Raw genomic sequence first — 18,092 nt, forward strand, 5'->3', positions numbered from 1 at the left:
ATAAATCACACATAACAGTTTTATTTAACAAACAATGATTCTCACAAGTAAACAGGTAGACTTTGACAGCCCTAATTATAATATCTAAAAGTTATATTATCTTAAAACACCATATTTGTTAATTTGTTTGTCAGTTTCTTAATGGAAATGTTCACATATCAGTGACTATTCCGTTGCATCATGAGTTGTTGAGCACATGAAATTCCCATGTTCTGTGTGTAGGAGTCATTGCTATCGCTGAGATCAACGAAGCTCTAAATTCTGGAGATCCAGAGAAGACACTCGCCGCCCTCCTACTCCCTACTGCTAAACTACAGGGAGTCAAGCCAGCCACCGCCAAACACTATTACGATGTACTGCTGACCACCAAAGACCTCATCTGCAAGGTGAAATAGAATAACAGCTCTGAAACAATGAAATGTCTAAGAGGTTACATCTCTTATTTGAATTACTTAAACAGTTCTTTGTATTCAGCTTGACTTTGTTTTATGGTTACAGCTTGAGTTTCCAACTTCCTTCACTTGCGTACAAAGTAATGAGCCTCTACTAAAGTACAAAGTGGGAAGTCCAACCATATCATCCTTAAACCACTGTTAAGCCATTTTAGATAAGGAAGCCCCCCTTACAGGGTCCGCAACAAAAACATCCTGTTATTTAGAAGGCCTTAGGCAGTGGACAAAGCTTTCAAAGGTCTAGAGCTAAATGATCTAAACTTGACTCGGGAAGTTGAAGTCTTTGCGAGGAGACAAGAGAGGAAAGGGTCCAGAAAGCTGTGGAAGGAACACAAACATACGGCTATTCTGTAGTAATAATACAAGTCATACTGTTCCTCAGTGTACAGCTTCACATAGTGTGCAAAAAGAAGTGTACTACATGGAGCAAAACACACTAAAAAGATCCCAAACACCAATGTGCTGGCCTTCATGTAGTGCTTCCAGTCACGACTGGAACGATTTAGGTGGTAGATGATGGATCCGTAAACAAATGCAATGACCAGCGATGGCAGGATGAACCCCAGGCAGATCAGACTCAATCTGTATGGAATTAAAGCTTTGTAGGGCGCTTCTTTATAGGGCTGGATATCATGACACATCACCAACTTTAACCCAGAAATGCTGTAGCTTTGCTGAACCAGAAACTCTGGTGCCATCGCAATAGCTAAAACCACCCAAATGGTTAAGCTCGCCCAGATCGCACAGTACTGTTTCGACATTGTCCTGTAGAGGAACGGGTGGACCACTGCAAGGTAGCGCATCACACTAATACACATGTGGGCATGGATCGAGCAGTAGATGTTACCATAAAAGCAGGCAGTCACCACCTTGCAAGCCAGCTCTCCAAAGATCCAGTTGTTGTTGTTGAAGTGATAGTGGACTCTGAGTGTGAGGGAAAGTAGCAGGAGAAGGTCTGAAACTGCTAGGCTAAAATATAGGATACTGCTGGAAAGATTCTTTCTTCCACTGAGGCAAACCAACACAAAGACGTTAGAGGGGATCCCCACGAGGATGGCTAGGATGTACGCGGATGGAATGATCCTAGTGCTGACAACTCCAGTGGTGTAATTGATGACGGTAGCATTGGCGTTTATCACAGGCTGCTGGAAAGATGTGTTGGAGAACAGGGAACCATTGAACGCTATTGTTCCAGAAAACGTTTTTGGCTGAATTGAATGTTTTGGCATTTTGATGCTGGAATATATTGATGCTGAAAGAAATGTTAGAAAACACAATGTTAAAGTACTGAAATAATGTGTGTTCACACAGCTTGATACTGAAATATGGGAGTCAGGAGTCGTTGTATACCTAAAACCGCCAGCTGGTAAAAATGTACCCACGCACATGACTGCTGTTTTGATATGGGTAAAAAACGTATTTGTATTGTGCCACTGCCTTCACAAAGTAATGTCTAGAGTCATAAAAAAAAATGTTTAGTCATCAACAACTGTGACTTTTTGTCCTGTTGTTTTATGTTCAAGGCTATTTTAAGCAGGCTAATCACTTTTCTTAATGGTGAATATAAACCAGCCTGCAATGACAGCGAGAATTAGAAAGAAATAAATACATATTGGGTGGTGTAAAATTATAATAAAATGTCATTAATCACTTATTAAGATAACCCATGTTATTTAAATGACTAAAATACCCTAAATAGACAATAATTCACCACGCTGCATAAGATGTAGATATGATGCAGCGACAAATTCAAGCACACATTTTCACCTAATTAATTATTAATTTGTTTAGTTGTGTACAATTTGAATAAGAGAACAACACCAATAAACGGAAACGTCAGACAGAATAAATAGCACTCATAACTCATGGCATTTAGTGTCTCTAATATTTGTTTGGCATCCATGAAATCGCCTTCTTTTATCCACTGTGACTAAAACTGATTACCGCGATCTCAGTGGGGGTAATCTGTTGCCTAGTAACACAGAACATTTAAACATAAGCGGCGCAAAAATGACACCGCAAATGTGGGTAAATTTGACCTGCTGGTGCTTATAGGCATAACCTGGTTTTATCTAAACAAATTTTAACAACAGGGGATTGTAAATAACACAATTTTAGTAAAAGACTGGGAGACTTGGATATTTTATTGAAAACCTGTTATATATATTTGAAAAACAGCCTAAATTTTACCCTATAACGGTTAGTAGTGTTAAACTGAATTGAATATAATTCAACAAAAATTATTAGATATGCGGACATGGCTTCAAGTCATTATTTTAGCAGTAATAACATTGCACATTAAATGCTAAATGCATATTTTAGCAACTTTATTAGCTGGATTCATCTGGTAAACATTGGTTGTGGAAATGTGACGTGATCGTAAAACATTAAGTCTTATCAATTGAACATACTATATTTGAAAGTAAATATAACGCCTACTCTGAATATGGCTGAATTTTGCTTTGGTTTCAGTTTTTAATAGGCACAGATGGTCCAGATTAATCACACGTGGCAAACATTAACCGTAAGAGTAAGACAGTACAAGCTGCCAACAAGCATTTTGTATTTTTTATATATATATATATATATATATATATATATATATATATATATATATATATATATATATATATATATATATATATATATATACTTGTTGTATTTAATTTGTTGGGGTTATGTAGTTTTGTGTGTTGCTTGCTTTCTATCTCTGACTTTTTTAGTTGTTGTTCTTTTCAGCAGTGTACAACCACCCAAAATTATATTTGTTGAACATTGTATTTTGAGAATAATTTGTTTTAGATGATTGAAAAGTCACTTGATCTACTAACATAGCCAGGAGTCAATAAGTCAAGAGTCGAGTCTTTGGGACAGTCAGTCAACTACCCTAAAGTTACTTTTTTTGTCACAAAATCATGACTTCAGTCCATGTCCACATCTCTACCAAATAGCAATCAGCTGTTGATCTCAAACTATCTTAAAATGTTAGAGAAAAGTGGTCTTACCTGAATCTTGAAGTGAATCCTCAAACATTAATGGTAATAGCAGCAGCACAAATAGTCTCCACATGCTTGAAAGTTTTTTCCAGTGAATTTTTACAAAGTATTGTTCATCAAACTACACATGACGTACAAGTGTCTGTTCTGAACATCAGTCATCTATATATTAAGATAACCGTCAAGTTAGATGTCTGCGTCGAAGGGCGTGATGGTTTCCTGTTAAGGGCTCTGGGAGTGTGGATTCAGAATTGCTCAGTACTCATGTTTCAGGCATGTCAGGAAATGCTCTGTGACATGAAACTTCCCCCAAATGGTTCCAGTTCATGGACCAAACTGTTTACAAACATTTGTCCACAAATAGTTCCTAAATAACATACAGGAATGTTTAAGTGATGTTTTGGTGTTCTGACCACTTGAGTAACTTGAGACCTTTAATAGATTTCTTTTTCTTTTTTTCTTTTTCTTTCTTTCTTTCTTTCTTTCTTTCTTTCAGGTCTTATCCCTTCAAATAAAGGAAACGGTACTTTTTTGTTTTTCAGGATATCAGTGTCAACAAATGATAGGTAGAATGATAAATATTTTGTTTTTCACAGCAGTCGATATCATCAGGTTGCAGGTTCCTAACTTTTTCTCTTTTTTTTTCTGTTAAAACTGTGTAAAAGACAGTGCAGCTTTGCAATCCGGCCACACTATTACGCTATTTATTAAACATTCCTTAAATTATGTATTTGATGACACTTTGACTCCCTAATTCCTTCCCTTCTATCTGCATTCACATCTCTCTTCTGGTCTATTTTCACTTCTTCACGCCTTGCCTATTACTGTTGGAATGTTTCTAAAGTAGGGAAACATAACAGACCAAATATTGCACCATATTTTTTTATCTCTTAAAATGAAGGAAAGCATTTTATTGTTTTATTGTGTACATTAAGTGATAATCAGTGTTTTCATCAGTGTTTTTTTTTTTTTTTGGTTAACTTTGCTGTTAATATTTAACATAATACATTGGGATGCAATTATATTATATGACTGCTGTGAAACACCTGCATAAACAAGACATTTCCCAAGGAGACACTTCCTGTTTAACCAGTGATAGTTGCACAGAATGTATAATACAGCATTCTATCTTTTCCTGATTTACTGTAGTTGCTTACATTGAGAATACATTGGTGTGTAGTAGCAGATGATTTGTTTGCTCTGTGACATTGTGTACACATGTTTGTATTGAGCATGTGCTGATTGTGTGTTGTGCTGTAATAGAGCTCTGGAGATGAATCTGCTGTACTGTGGCTGGACCAGATCCAGGAGGCCATACACGCTGCCAACCGGGACCAGGAGGATGCACTCAAATGTAAGTTTGTAACCAAATATAATTTGCATGAAAGCTGAATGATTAGTTTTTATGGTCATTCTGTTTATTTCCTATACACATCCCTGTAAAGGATGTGTAGTGATACATGTGATCGACATTATAGCCTATAACCTTTCAAATCTGGGTTTGACATTTAAAATATGTTGTTCTTACAGAGCACAATAAATTATTTTATAACATACAGTATAATAATATATATCTTATATAAGCTATTTAAAAGAATCTATATAAAATTCACAAGAAAATGGTCACATTTGGCAGCAATGAATGCACAACGATGAAGAAACTAACGAAAACACTTTATTAAAGGGATTATAAAGTCTGTCCCAAAAATGAGAAATAAAACCCAAAAATGAAATGAAAATGAAATGAAAATTCTGTCAGTTACTAACCCTCATGTCCTTCCAAACCCGTAAGACTTTGTTCATCTTCAGAACACAAATGATCTCTTTGATGAAATCTGAGACCTTTTTATCCCTCCACAGGCAGCTACACAACTAACACTTTGCCGCTTCAAAAAGTTCATAAAAAGATATCGTAAAACTAATCCATATGTATTGAGCGGTTTGGTCCAAATTTGAACTGAATTTAGGCTTTTATTCACATATAAACACTGATCAGCAAACAAACAGAAGCCCAACCGAACCTGCTTGACACGTGAGAACAAGCCTCTTGCGGAAGCTCAAACGTGCTGCATAACACACGAGAATTAACATCATTGGTTCTCGCACGTCAAGCAAACATGCTTGAGCTTCTGTTTACCACAACTGATGTGAGTTGATTAATGTTTATATGTGAATAAAAGCCTAAATTGAATCTATTCATCTCATAAAATTATCGTGAGAGAAAATTTTCTCTTCACAGAATTTGGATTAAACCGCTCAATTCATATGGATTAGTTTTACAATCTCTTTATGAACTTTTGGAAACGTCAAAGTGTCAGTTTCGAACTGTCTATGGAGGGACAGAAACCTCTTAGATTTCATCAAAAATATCTTAATTTGTGTTCCGAAGATGAATGAAACACTTACAGGTTTGGAACGACAAGAGGGTGAGTAATTAATGACAGAAATTTCATTTTTGGGTGAACTAACCCTTTAACGATATAACTCTCAGGAGATTTCAGGAAAAAACTAGAACGCAACCACATCATACAAACACTGAACAATAAACTGAGGAAACTAAGGGCTTAATTTCACAGAACTAGATCATTAACAAAAAAAAAAAAAAAAAATATATATATATATATATATATATATATATTTATCCATTCTATGAAGAACTGTGACTTTGTGTATCCATTCTCAATGATTGAAACTGATTTGTTCTGTATATTGCGTGTATGATTTCAGTGGCTGAGGCCATAGCAGACATTAACAGGGCAGTATCTGAGGGAGATGCCAAGGCCACACTAAATGCTCTGCAGTGTCCTGATGCAGGTCTTCGAGCAGCGCTGTCTGAATGTGCTCACATCTACCAGAGTCAGCTCTCTCAGTTACAGAGCACTCAAATAGAACAAGGTAACTCTCTCCCACGCCTGATGACTGTGGTCTGGAAAGTTTAGATATAATTTGATCATTAACTTAGTTATTGTTATCTGCCTTACTCTTTGAGGCCGGAGAATTTATTGTCATGCATATTAAATATCATTTATTATATAATTAGCAGCATATTGTATTCTTAAGCCTATTCTTGTATACAGTGGTGGTCAGAATTATTGGCACCCATGGTAAATATGATCAAAGATGGCTGTAAAAATAAATCTGCATTGTTTATCCTTTTGATCTTTAATTCATAAACTTAGCAAAAATCTAACCTTTCATTGAAGAAAAAGAATTGAAAGTGGGGGGAAAGTCACATTATGAAATAAATGTTTATATCCAAAACACATTGGCCACAATTATTGGCACCCTTTTATTCAATAGTTTTTGCAACCTCCTTTTGCCAAGATAACAGCTCTGAGTCTTCACCTATAATGCCTGATGAGTTTGGAGAACACCTGACAAGAGATCAGAGACCATTCCTTCATGCAGAATCTCTCCAGATCCTTCAGATTCCAGCTCCATGTTGGTGCTTCTTTTCAGTTCACTCCACTCATTTTCTTTATGGTTCAGGTCAGGGAACTGGGAAGACCATGGCAGAAGCTTCATTTTGTGCTCAGTGACACATTTTTGTGTTGGTTTTGATGTTTGTTTTGGATCATTGTCCTGATGGAAGATCCAACCACGGCCCATTATTGGATTTCTAGCAGAAGCGGTCAGGTTTTGATTTTTTATCTGTTGATATTTGGTAGAATCCATGATACCATATATCTAAACAAGATGTCCAGGACTTCCAGCAGAAAAATAGGCCCACAACATTAAAGATCCAGCAGTATATTTAACCGTGGACATGGGGCACTTTTTATCCATGTGTGCACCAAACCCATCTGGTGAGTTTGCTGCCAAAAAGCTCTTTTTTTAGTTTCATCTGACCATAGAAGCCGGTCCTGTTTGAAGTTCTAGTCATGTCTGACAACTGAATATGCTGGAGATTGTTTCTGGATGAGAGCAGAGGATTTTTCTTGAAAACCTCCTGAACAACTTGTGGGGATGTAGGTGCTGTTAAATATTTTTTTTATCGCTTTCTGAGACTCAAGACTCAACTAATCTCTGCAATTCTCCAACTGTGATCCTTGGAGAGTCTTTGGCCACTCAAATTTCCTCCTCACCGTGCATTAGGACGATTTAGACACATGTCCTCTTCCAGGCAGATTTGTAACATCTTTAGTTGATTGAAACTTTTTAATTATTGCCCTGATAGTGGAAATGGGGATTTTCAATGCTTTAGCTATTTTCTTACAGCTACTTTCTATATTGTGAAGCTCAACGATCTTTTGCTGCACATCAGAACTATATTCTTTGTTTTTTCTCATTGTGATGAAAGATTAAGGGAATTTGGCTGTTGTGTTTCCTCATGTTTATACTCCTGTGGAACAGGAAGTCATGGCTGGACAATTTCATGTTTATGATCACCCTGGTGTGCTAAAAAAATGGAAATATGACTGGGAATATACTTCAGAGATATTTTACTCATAAAAATTTTTAGGGGTGCCAATAATTATGGCCAACATGTTTTGGAGAAAAACATTTATTTCATAATGTGATTTTTTTCCCCCCACTTTCAATTCTTTTCCTTCAATGAAAGGTTAGATTTTTACTCATTTTATGAATTAAAGATCAAAAGCATAAACAATGCAGATTCATTTTTACAGTCATCTTTGATCATATTTACCAAGGGTGCCAATAATTCTGAGCACCACTGTATGTTTCTCATTAGCATTAACATAACCTAACTGTGTAAAATCTGTGCAAATTTTGCCAATTTAATTTGATAAATTGTTAGATATTAGTTGTAAATATTCCACAGACTTTTCAAGCACCATCTAAAACATTTACTGGTTCATTTGTTTTCAGACAGAGGTGAATACATATGGTATTCTTCATACATAAGTTATTCTTCACAGGAGCTCTGGGCAATCACAGTGCTTTAATTTCAACTGTGTTATCTGTAGGGACCAGTGGCACATCATGGGTAAAACACAAGATCAAGGATAAATATGATTACTTCTACAACATTGAAAGCAAAGAAGGGACATGGGTTGAGCCAGATCATTTTGTCCATGACAGTTCACAGCTCACCAAAGAAGATATCCAGGTATGTCTTTAGCACAAACATACATGTGTTGTACAAAATGTGAGCTCTGCAGTTCAGTTCATATTTTCTTTCCCCCTAACTAGAGTGTTTTGAGCAGTGTAACAGCAGAGTATAACAGAGAGCAGCTGTGGTTGGCAAATGAGCAGCTCATCATCAAACTGCAGGCCCTGATTCGTGGATACCTGGTGAGGCGGGCACATAATGACAGACTGGAGTACCTGCAAAAACAAGAGCCGAGCGTCATCAAACTGCAGGTGCTTAATTGTGTAATGTAAATTATTGATAATTAACCTGATTACTCGTATACCAGACCTCCAACAGTCTTGTGATTTTTGTTGTTGTTGTTTACATTTTACTGCATGTTATTACTATACAATTCTTATTTATGTCAAAGTATGTTTCATTTGAAAGTTTTAGACATTTTAATATTTGACCACAGTTTTAAGATAAAAAAAGTAATTATTATTTTTAATATATTTTTATTTATTTTTATATTATTTGTTTAATTTATCATTTAATAACGAAAAAAATATACCACGTAATTTTATAGTTTGCTTAATTTGCACTTCAATTTGCTTAATGTACACATCAAAAGAATGTAAATCTAAATGATTTTATGTTAATGCTTCGAAAAATTGTCATAGGCTTTTTGCTTGCACAAATAACAAAACACTGAAAATAAACACTATAAAAACACTGAAAAACACATTATACTATGAAAGTATAGTAGGAAAAAAAAAAAGATTTAGTAACTGTTTCAGCTGCCTAAACTCTACAGTTGTATCATTTTCATTACAACTCAGTTCCAAAGAAAATAAACTACAAATATGTTCTAGGAACAAAAATGTGATGGGCTGCGTCCGAAATCGCATACTCTCTCAAGTAGGTACTTATTTTGAATAAGTAATTACTTCGCAACCACTAAAAAAATGTTCTTTATATAGCTTAAATATGTGTAGTATGAATATAATCTGGATGTTCTACATTCGCCATGTTGTCATTATCATGTGACCTACCAGCGTCAGTTGCATTGCTTCACTGCCACTGCCCGTGGCCTCAAGGTATAGTAAAGTGTCTATCATATGCACACTTCAGAATCTCGCCCTAAATAGTTGGTCATCCGGGTACTTTTTGCCTACTAGTACTGTGAATTTCAGACATACTTCTTTTGTCACACACAGTTTTTCACCTACTATATAGTAGGGAAGTATGCGATTTCGGATGCAGCCATTGGGTATTTTTCACATGGGGATTGGTTTACCATTACAGGCCTCCTGGAAGGGCTACAAACAGAGAAGAGTCTATAAAGACAGACTAAAGACCTTCCAAGACAGTGTGAGCACTGTGATTAAGGTAACGTTTCTTTCACTGATGCTCATTTATTACAGTTTTTCATCATACCATATCCACTTTATTGTTCTGAATTGCAGTAGTTGAATTATTCATAGCATGAAAACATGTTTCCACTACAATTTAGTTACAGTCACTTGTGAAGATGTGGAAAGCTAAACGAAGCTACAATAAGAGACTGCAGTACTTCAAAGACCATGTAAGTCATCTCACACACAAGTGTAAGAGCAGCTTCTTTATCACTCATACTCATGAAACTGAAATATTATGTGTATCATGTTCAGGAGAAAGAAATAGTGACGATTCAAGCTTACCTTAAGGCTAACAAAGCAAGAGTTGACTACAGAACCTTGAGTGAGTCAATTACATTATTATATTTAATGTATTATGTAATTTATTTTACATTTACTTGTATTGTTAGTTGATTGGTTTATGGGTAAATATCATTGATTTTCCATTTATTTTTCAAACAGCCGGTTCTCAGCACCCCCCACTCTCAGTGGTCCGTAAATTTGTACATTTGCTGGAGCAAAGCAGCCTCGATTTACAGGAGGAACAGGAAGTGACACGGCTCAGAGAGGAAGTGGTCACCAAAATCCGTGCTAATCAGCAAATGGAAAAGGATCTGAATTTGATGGATATTAAGATTGGCCTGTTAGTAAAGAACAGGATCACACTACAGGTGCTTCCTTGCGGTGGATTTAAATCATTCAGTGACTTTTTATGATTGTTAAGCTGTATGGACTGTTTGTTGTATATACTATGGATTAATGAGACAAATGTTACATTATCCTTTGATGTACTTGGGTTTATGTGTTTTCCCATTACATTAGAACCTTAGAATGCTACTCCAAAGCAAATAGACATCAATGAGATAAAAAAGAAACCTTTTAGTTTTCTTAAGTCTCATAAGAGTAGAAGCAGTTACAAGATGTTCAGACTAGGCGAGTTTAACCTTTCACCCATCTTAAAGGTGCCCTAGAACTTTTTTTTAAAAGATGTAATATAAGTCTAAGGTGTCCCCTGAATGTGTCTGTGAAGTTTCAGCTCAAAATACCCCATAGATTTTTTTTAATTCATTTTTTTAACTGCCTATTTTGGGGCATCATTAGAAATTAGCCGATTCAGGGTGTGTGGCCCTTTAATTCTCGTGCTCCACGCCCCAAGAGCTCGCGCTTGCCTTAAACAGCTTAAAAAAGTTCAAACAGCTAATATAACTTTCAAACACCCCAACTGTTACGTAACAGTCGGTGTTATGTTGAGATTCGCCTGTTCTTCGGAGGTCTTTTAAACAAATGAGATTTATATAAGAAGGAGGAAACAATGGAGTTTGAGACTCACTGTATGTCATTTCCATGTACTGAACTCTTGTTATTTAACTATGCCAAGGTAAATTCAATTTTTGAATCTAGGGCACCTTTAATTTTTCCAACTATTGCAATGTTGTCTCCTCTGGCAGGATGTGGTATCACACAGCAAAAAGATGAAAAGCAAAAAGAACAAAATGAGTAAAGAAGATCTGGCCACGGGGGAAAAGCAGGGCATCAAGGGCCTGAGCAAAGACAAAAGGAAGAAACTGGAGGCCTATCAGCATCTCTTTTACCTTCTACAAGTGAGACAAAGACCTTTAGCCCAAATTCAGTCATTTTAAATCATTTAAGAAATAAACTGGAATGCTGAATTGCAACGCGTGGCTGACTAAAGGCATTAAAGGAATATTAAATAATGCATTTATAAATATGATATATAAATGAATAAAAACAGCATTTATAAAATGTAAAAAAGGGAAAACATTTATGCATTTCAAAATATGTACTATAAGTTAAACATACTATAAATAATTTAAGTTGTATTTTTTAATCAATGACTTTTCTTAATTTAATAGACTAATCCTTCGTACCTGGCCAAGCTAATCTTCCAGATGCCCCAGAACAAATCCACCAAGTTCATGGACACTGTGATCTTCACGCTGTATAACTATGCCTCTAACCAGCGGGAAGAGTACTTGCTGCTCAAGCTTTTTGAGTCAGCGCTGCGAGAGGAGATCAAGTAAGATATATAGACTTGAGCATTCAAAAACAACATTGTTTCGGAGAGACTGTATCTCAATTCATAATTATTGTCACAAACGTGAATCAAATGTCTCTGATACAATGTGTATAGTTTTGCTTTATAATATACAGTATGGCAAATATCATTGTAACATTGCTGTCATCTCTGGTAGATCTAAGGTGGATCATATCCAGGAAATAGTGACTGGGAACCCTACAGTCATTAAAATGGTTCTGAGCTTTTACCGTGGTGCTCGTGGACAGAACGCCCTCAGGCAGCTGCTTGGACCGGTGGTTAAAGAGATCATTGAGGACAAAAACCTGGGCATCAACACTAACCCTGTAGACATCTACAAAGCCTGGGTCAATCAGCTAGAGACGGCTACAGGAGAAGCCAGGTTCATACATGCACACTCAATCCATATGCATATTTTTTCATCTCACATATATTACACACACACTCTCATTTACACTTTCTCACATCCATTTCCCCTCCATCTTTGCTAGAATTTTTACATTTTTTCCCCATATTATTTATAAATTGTAACAATAAAAAAACGACCATATATATATATATATATATATATATATATATATATATATATATATATATATATATATATATATATATATATATATTCAACAAAGATGCATTTAATTGATCAAAAGTAACAGTAAATGCATTTGCATTGTTATATATCAAATAAATTATTTTGAACTGAATCAGCATATTAGAATGATTTCTGAAGGATCATGTGACTGAATACTGGAGTAGTGACTGCTGAAAATTCAGCTTTTGCATTACCATTTACAAGAATAAATTACATTTTAAAATATATTCAAATAGAAAACAGTTGTTTTAAGTTGTAATATTTCGCAATATTACTGTTTTTACTGTATGGTTGATCAAATAAATGCAGAGAGACTTCTTTCAAATACATTGAAAATAGCATATCTTATACCGACCCCCACTTTCTATTACGTTACTTTTTTATTTAATTGTTTTTTTACTACTGTTGTTGAACTTTACTTCACAGTAAGCTGCCATATGAGGTCACGCCAGAGCAGGCTCTGTCACACGAGGAAGTGAGAGCCAAACTGGAATCCTCCAATCAGGTGCTCCGGACCGTCACAGACAAAGTGCTCGGGTCTATCATGTCATCGCTGGAAAACATCCCGTAAGAACAAAGACCATCGCAGCCTTTCAAACAGATGTTCAGTTATGCATCATGCAGTTCATTTTCATTTTGCCTGTTATGTTTGCCAAATATACCTCTTGTATTATGAAGGATTCTTTTATACAGTATAACTTTACAGTGTCATTGTGCACCAGGGGGCAGCACAGTAGTTGAAAACAGAGAGATATATTTTCAATATGTAATCAGCATTGTGTGCTGTTTTGCTCATGCATTACTAACCTCTCATTATTTTAAGGTATGGCTTAATTTTTTCTTTTTACTGCTGATCTCTGATTATTGTTTTGCATTATTTGATGTCCATTTTTTATTTTTTTTTTGCATGCAGTTACGGCATGAGATATATTGCTAAAGTTCTAAAGGACACGCTTCATGAGAAATTCCCTGACGCCACAGAGGATGAATTATTAAAGGTCAGATGTTGAAAATTTTAGTGGTACTCGTGTATCCATACAAATGTTTCTTTTAAAATATGTATTCACTGGGACCTGCCTGCAAAGCTCCTTTCATACTTGAAATGTTGCTATAATTGCTTGACACATGAACCACAATAGATTAAAGATTAACTAAATCTCAAGAACCCAGAAAAATTATGTGAAATAAGTTCAGTTTGAATAGCGGCATCTTCTTCCCACAGATTGTAGGGACTTTGCTCTATTACCGTTACATGAATCCTGCCATCGTGGCTCCAGATGGCTTTGACATCATTGACATGACGGCCGGAGGTCAGGTGCACTCGGAGCAAAGGAGGAACCTGGCATCAGTGGCTAAGATGCTACAGCATGCTGCTGCCAACAAGCTGTTTGAGGACGAGAGCGACCACCTCACCCCCATGAACAGCTACATCTCCCAGACCTATCAAAGGTTCAGGTGAGGAGAACAGAGCACTTTATTAGTTTGGGGTTTAGTTTGTCTAGGGTCACAAAAAAAGACTAGTACTGTCAGGAAGAATCAAATACTTAAAGGGATAGGTCACCCAAAAATGACAATTCTGTCATCATTTAGTCAACCTCATGTCGTTCCAAACTTGTATGACTGACTTTCTTCTGTGGAACATAAAAGAAGAAATTTTGAAGAATATCTTAGCATGTTTTTGTCCATGCAACGAAAGTCAGTAGGGTCCAAAGTTGTTTTCTTTTCATAGAAACATAAGTATTTTATGTAGAAACTGATGAGTAGAACAAAAGATTTTAAACAATCAGACAAGTTTGAGGGTCAGGATAGGCTAAGTATATATGGAAATTGAGGTTAAAGGTGAGGAAGTGTTTTTGTAAGAAAGTAAGGCATCAGCAGTGAGGTGGGACATATGTCACCACTTCAGACATATTAGTGTGTGTGCTTGTGTGAGGCAGCTGGAAGTGCTAAATGACCTTTTACCCATAGCCCCTCATTCCCTTGCTGGTGAGTCATGCTTACTGGAAACTCCCTGCTGATTTCTTTTCCTTTCTGATTCTCAGCAGTTCTGCCTGATGGCATGTCTGTGATGGACCTGATAGTTTACACTTGAGCTGGATTATTGCAGTTTATGACACCATGTGACCTTCTCATTCAAGCCTACTCTGCATTGTACATTGATTATGCATTTGGTTCAAACATCTTGTTTTGCATTTTTAAAAACAGAGTTTCACAGAGTTCCTCACTCCCATGTCTCCTGCATATTTGTGTATTAAATGTTTTGGCTAATTTGATGGGGGTTTCAGTAGTAGTAGTTCTACAGAAATCCACAGATTTTCCACTAAAATCACAAAGTAATCCACAGATTTAAAGGGGTAATTCACCACTGGCAAAATGGACTTTGGCTGTCTATACAGTAGAATTTTTTGGGGTCAGCGCTACCTGACTAGAGAAAATGGAGAAAAGGACTGTTGTCTTCCCTTTTACCAAATAGGTAGGAAAACTTCAACACCCATAATGCACTTGGCATGTTGCTGTCCAAGGCCACTCCCATCAGTCTGCTATGGATACGCTTACCAGAGTCAAACTGCCTTGCTTTAGTAGGAAATACTTCTTAGCTAACTTTAAGTCGTAATGGTGTTGACTTGTTTTGTTCCCGGGTGCAAGAATTCAAAGTGTAAATGTTTAGAGATAGTGGGTTACTTGGGTTTCCAGTGAAGGATCCAGAGCATTGTAGGGTGCAAAGAATACAGAGAGAGTGCCGCAATGGAAATCTGAAAAACCTCTGTGTTTGTAGTCAACATTTCAAACTGGATGACCATGAACACAGTCTTTTAGGCCAAATTGAGGGGAAAAACTGAAAGAAACTGCTGTTCTGTGAGTTCTGCCCAACCTTACGAAGCAAAGCGCTGTCGCGAACAGGTAAGAAAGCTGTTGCCATAGTGTTCCATTTTTACTATAATGCTGTTTAAAGAGTGATAAACCTACCTTTACAATAACTGCTCTGTACATAACCCCCTTGTTGACCCGACCCTCTGTGGGCGGGGATACAAAAATGCAGAAATCTGTAGTTTTCACAAAAGCCCTGGAGCTGTCAAAAGTCTTTTGCTGGCAAATCAATGTTAATTTCTCAGTGCAGGTAACAGGAGAAATAGTAAACATTGTACATTTACATAAGTCCGAGGTCCGTTGAAAATCGGCGAAGTTACACTAATCTGGGCATGTTTTTATGTTTGTTCGTTTGTTTGTTTTCAGGGGCTTCTTCCAGGCAGCTTGTGACGTTCCAGCTCCAGAGGAGAAGTTTAACGTGGACGAGTACTCTGACATGGTGACACTCAGCAAACCTGTTATCTACATCTCAATTGAGGAGATCATCAATACACACTCTGTAAGTCATAAAACACTGAGAATTCAATAGAAACCTCTTTTTTTTCCTTTTTTTTTTAAAGTTGCAATGAAACCGATGTAGCAACAGATTTTTTTCTTCCATATTGTAACACATTCGAGTGTAACAGATTGTTGTAGGGTGTGACTTGGTTTTTATGCATCAATTTTTGATTGGATTTTGAGATGTGGGTGTTACCCAAAAGTAGAAGCAGATGAATGAAAGTTTGCAGGGCTGGGGTTAAAGCAGACTAAATGATTGGAGAAGTCCTGGAAGACCTAGTTATGACATTTAGATTAAACATTACAAAATCAAAACTTAAAAAAAAAAAAAAAATGAAACACGCATGGATTAACCATCCACAATAAGATCTATAACTTGCATTTAGAAAAGAGATAGGGTGAGTTTTAATTTCAAGCCAACTTTAAAGGTGCCCTAGAATCAAAAATTGAATTTACCTCAGCATAGTTGAATAACAAGAGTTCAGTACATGGAAATGACATAGAGTGAGTCTCAAACATCATTGTTTCCTCCTTCTTATATAAATCTCATTTGTTTAAAAGACCTCCGAAGAACAGGGGAACCTCAACATAACACCGACTGTTACGTAACAGTCGGGATCATTAATATGTACGCCCCCAATATTTGCATATGCCAGCCCATGTTCAAGGCATTACACAAGGGCAGGCAGTATTAACGTCTGGATCTGTGCACAGCTGAGCGGCAGGGAGCGAGAGATTTAAAGGGGCCGCGCGCTGAATCGGTGCATAGTTAATGATGCCAAAAATTCATTTAAAAACATCTATAGGGTATTGTGAGATGAAACTTCGCAGACACATTCAGGGGACACCTTAGACTTATATTACATCTTGTGAAAGAACGTTCTACGGCACCTTTAACAAAGAGGTTTGTATTACAGCTGTGAGCCCATCATTCAATGGAAAAGATTACCTATTCTTTTATCTTTTATTGCTAAGCATATAAAAGAGACTCTAATTTACACACATGTGCGTTATCTGGAATGTGAAGTCAAATGCTTTTTTTTTCTGCAACTCATTGTGATTAACTATCATTAGCCACCTTTGAGTCATGAGAGGAACCTACTGAGGAGCAGCTTAACTTGATCCAGATGTGTGAGGAAGTGACATCATGACCTGTGCAGACATAATAGAGCCTGCATACTTTTCCCAACTCAGCCAAACGCCTACATTCTTTCTGTTTGGACTGACATTTCTGTACGTTTTCAAGGGTGCAACACACAAACTAAGAGATGTGATGTCCATTTTAAGCTGTTATGGCTGTAATATATATTTTATTGAACCAGAAATATTCTGTGATTTGAGGAGTTCAAAACAGATATTTAGGAGTTGCACAAAGAAGACATTATCTAAATTGTCCCTTCAAATCCACTCCTACAGTTGGGCGTTGTCCTGTTTTCACTGCCAAATTGTAAGGCAATGAGATGGATTGGAAATAAATACCTCATCCTCTTTATGTTGCAGATTCTATTAAAAAATGTGTGTATCATGAATGGTGTATGAAATGGATCATCATTTGGAGACGGGGGATATCAGAGTCTTTACATTTTCAACTTTGTATTTTACATTTATGCATTTGGCAAAGTGACTTGCATTGTATTTCAAGGTGTACTTTTTTTCATGCATTCCTTGGGAATCAAACCCGTGACCTTAGCATTCTTAGCACAATGCTTTGCTGTTTGAGCTACAGGAATGTAATTGTGACATATTTAAAATGAAACTATTTCTGGTAGACTTAACATAAATGTTTTCTTGTTCTCAGAATAAAGAGCATTAGAAGATTTTCATATAATTTTACCCTCATCTTAAGTAGATATCACAGTAATAGTTATACAAATTGCAGTAGAACCTTTAACTTTTTCCAGGGTCAATTTTGAAATTGTGAAATGTTGTCAAGAAGTTTTGTATTGTTTTGTAGTCTATACAGACAATTAATGTTTTTTTTGGTCTTCTAGTTGGTGTTAGAACATAAGGAAGCTATTGCTCCAGATCACAGTGATCTTCTGCATGAACTCCTAAAGGATCTGGGGGAAGTTCCTGACATTGAGTCTCTACTTGGTAAAATTATAACAAATACAAACACATAATTTCATAATTTCATCAACACCTTTCAGACATTACCAGTATTATCCACCTAGATGACATGAAGACTGATTTGA

General features: G+C 36.4%; 2 protein-coding genes across 2 annotated transcripts in view; one reads left to right on the forward strand and one right to left on the reverse strand.

The window, feature by feature from the left end:
- iqgap2 (IQ motif containing GTPase activating protein 2) overlaps positions 1-18,092 on the forward strand; it is a 62,367-nt gene that overhangs the window by 37,560 nt on the left and 6,715 nt on the right. The window contains exons 15-31 of the mRNA XM_048189121.1: positions 223-386; positions 4,712-4,802; positions 6,176-6,343; positions 8,377-8,519; positions 8,603-8,773; positions 9,789-9,872; positions 9,997-10,068; positions 10,154-10,223; positions 10,343-10,551; positions 11,329-11,481; positions 11,755-11,918; positions 12,094-12,318; positions 12,958-13,098; positions 13,445-13,529; positions 13,754-13,986; positions 15,766-15,898; positions 17,889-17,991. Coding sequence (XP_048045078.1) covers positions 223-386; positions 4,712-4,802; positions 6,176-6,343; positions 8,377-8,519; positions 8,603-8,773; positions 9,789-9,872; positions 9,997-10,068; positions 10,154-10,223; positions 10,343-10,551; positions 11,329-11,481; positions 11,755-11,918; positions 12,094-12,318; positions 12,958-13,098; positions 13,445-13,529; positions 13,754-13,986; positions 15,766-15,898; positions 17,889-17,991 — 2,409 coding nt within the window. The remainder of the gene's footprint in view (positions 1-222; positions 387-4,711; positions 4,803-6,175; positions 6,344-8,376; positions 8,520-8,602; positions 8,774-9,788; positions 9,873-9,996; positions 10,069-10,153; positions 10,224-10,342; positions 10,552-11,328; positions 11,482-11,754; positions 11,919-12,093; positions 12,319-12,957; positions 13,099-13,444; positions 13,530-13,753; positions 13,987-15,765; positions 15,899-17,888; positions 17,992-18,092) is intronic.
- f2rl2 (coagulation factor II (thrombin) receptor-like 2) lies at positions 386-3,660 on the reverse strand. The gene is made up of 2 exons (XM_048189123.1): positions 3,458-3,660; positions 386-1,704 (listed from the first exon to the last, which is right to left on the reverse strand). The coding sequence occupies exons 1-2, from the start codon at positions 3,519-3,521 to the stop codon at positions 665-667; spliced, it is 1,104 nt and encodes a 367-aa protein (XP_048045080.1). The 5' UTR covers positions 3,522-3,660; the 3' UTR covers positions 386-664.

Source organism: Megalobrama amblycephala, linkage group LG4, assembly GCF_018812025.1.
Source record: "Megalobrama amblycephala isolate DHTTF-2021 linkage group LG4, ASM1881202v1, whole genome shotgun sequence".
Classification (NCBI taxonomy): Eukaryota; Metazoa; Chordata; class Actinopteri; order Cypriniformes; family Xenocyprididae; genus Megalobrama; species Megalobrama amblycephala.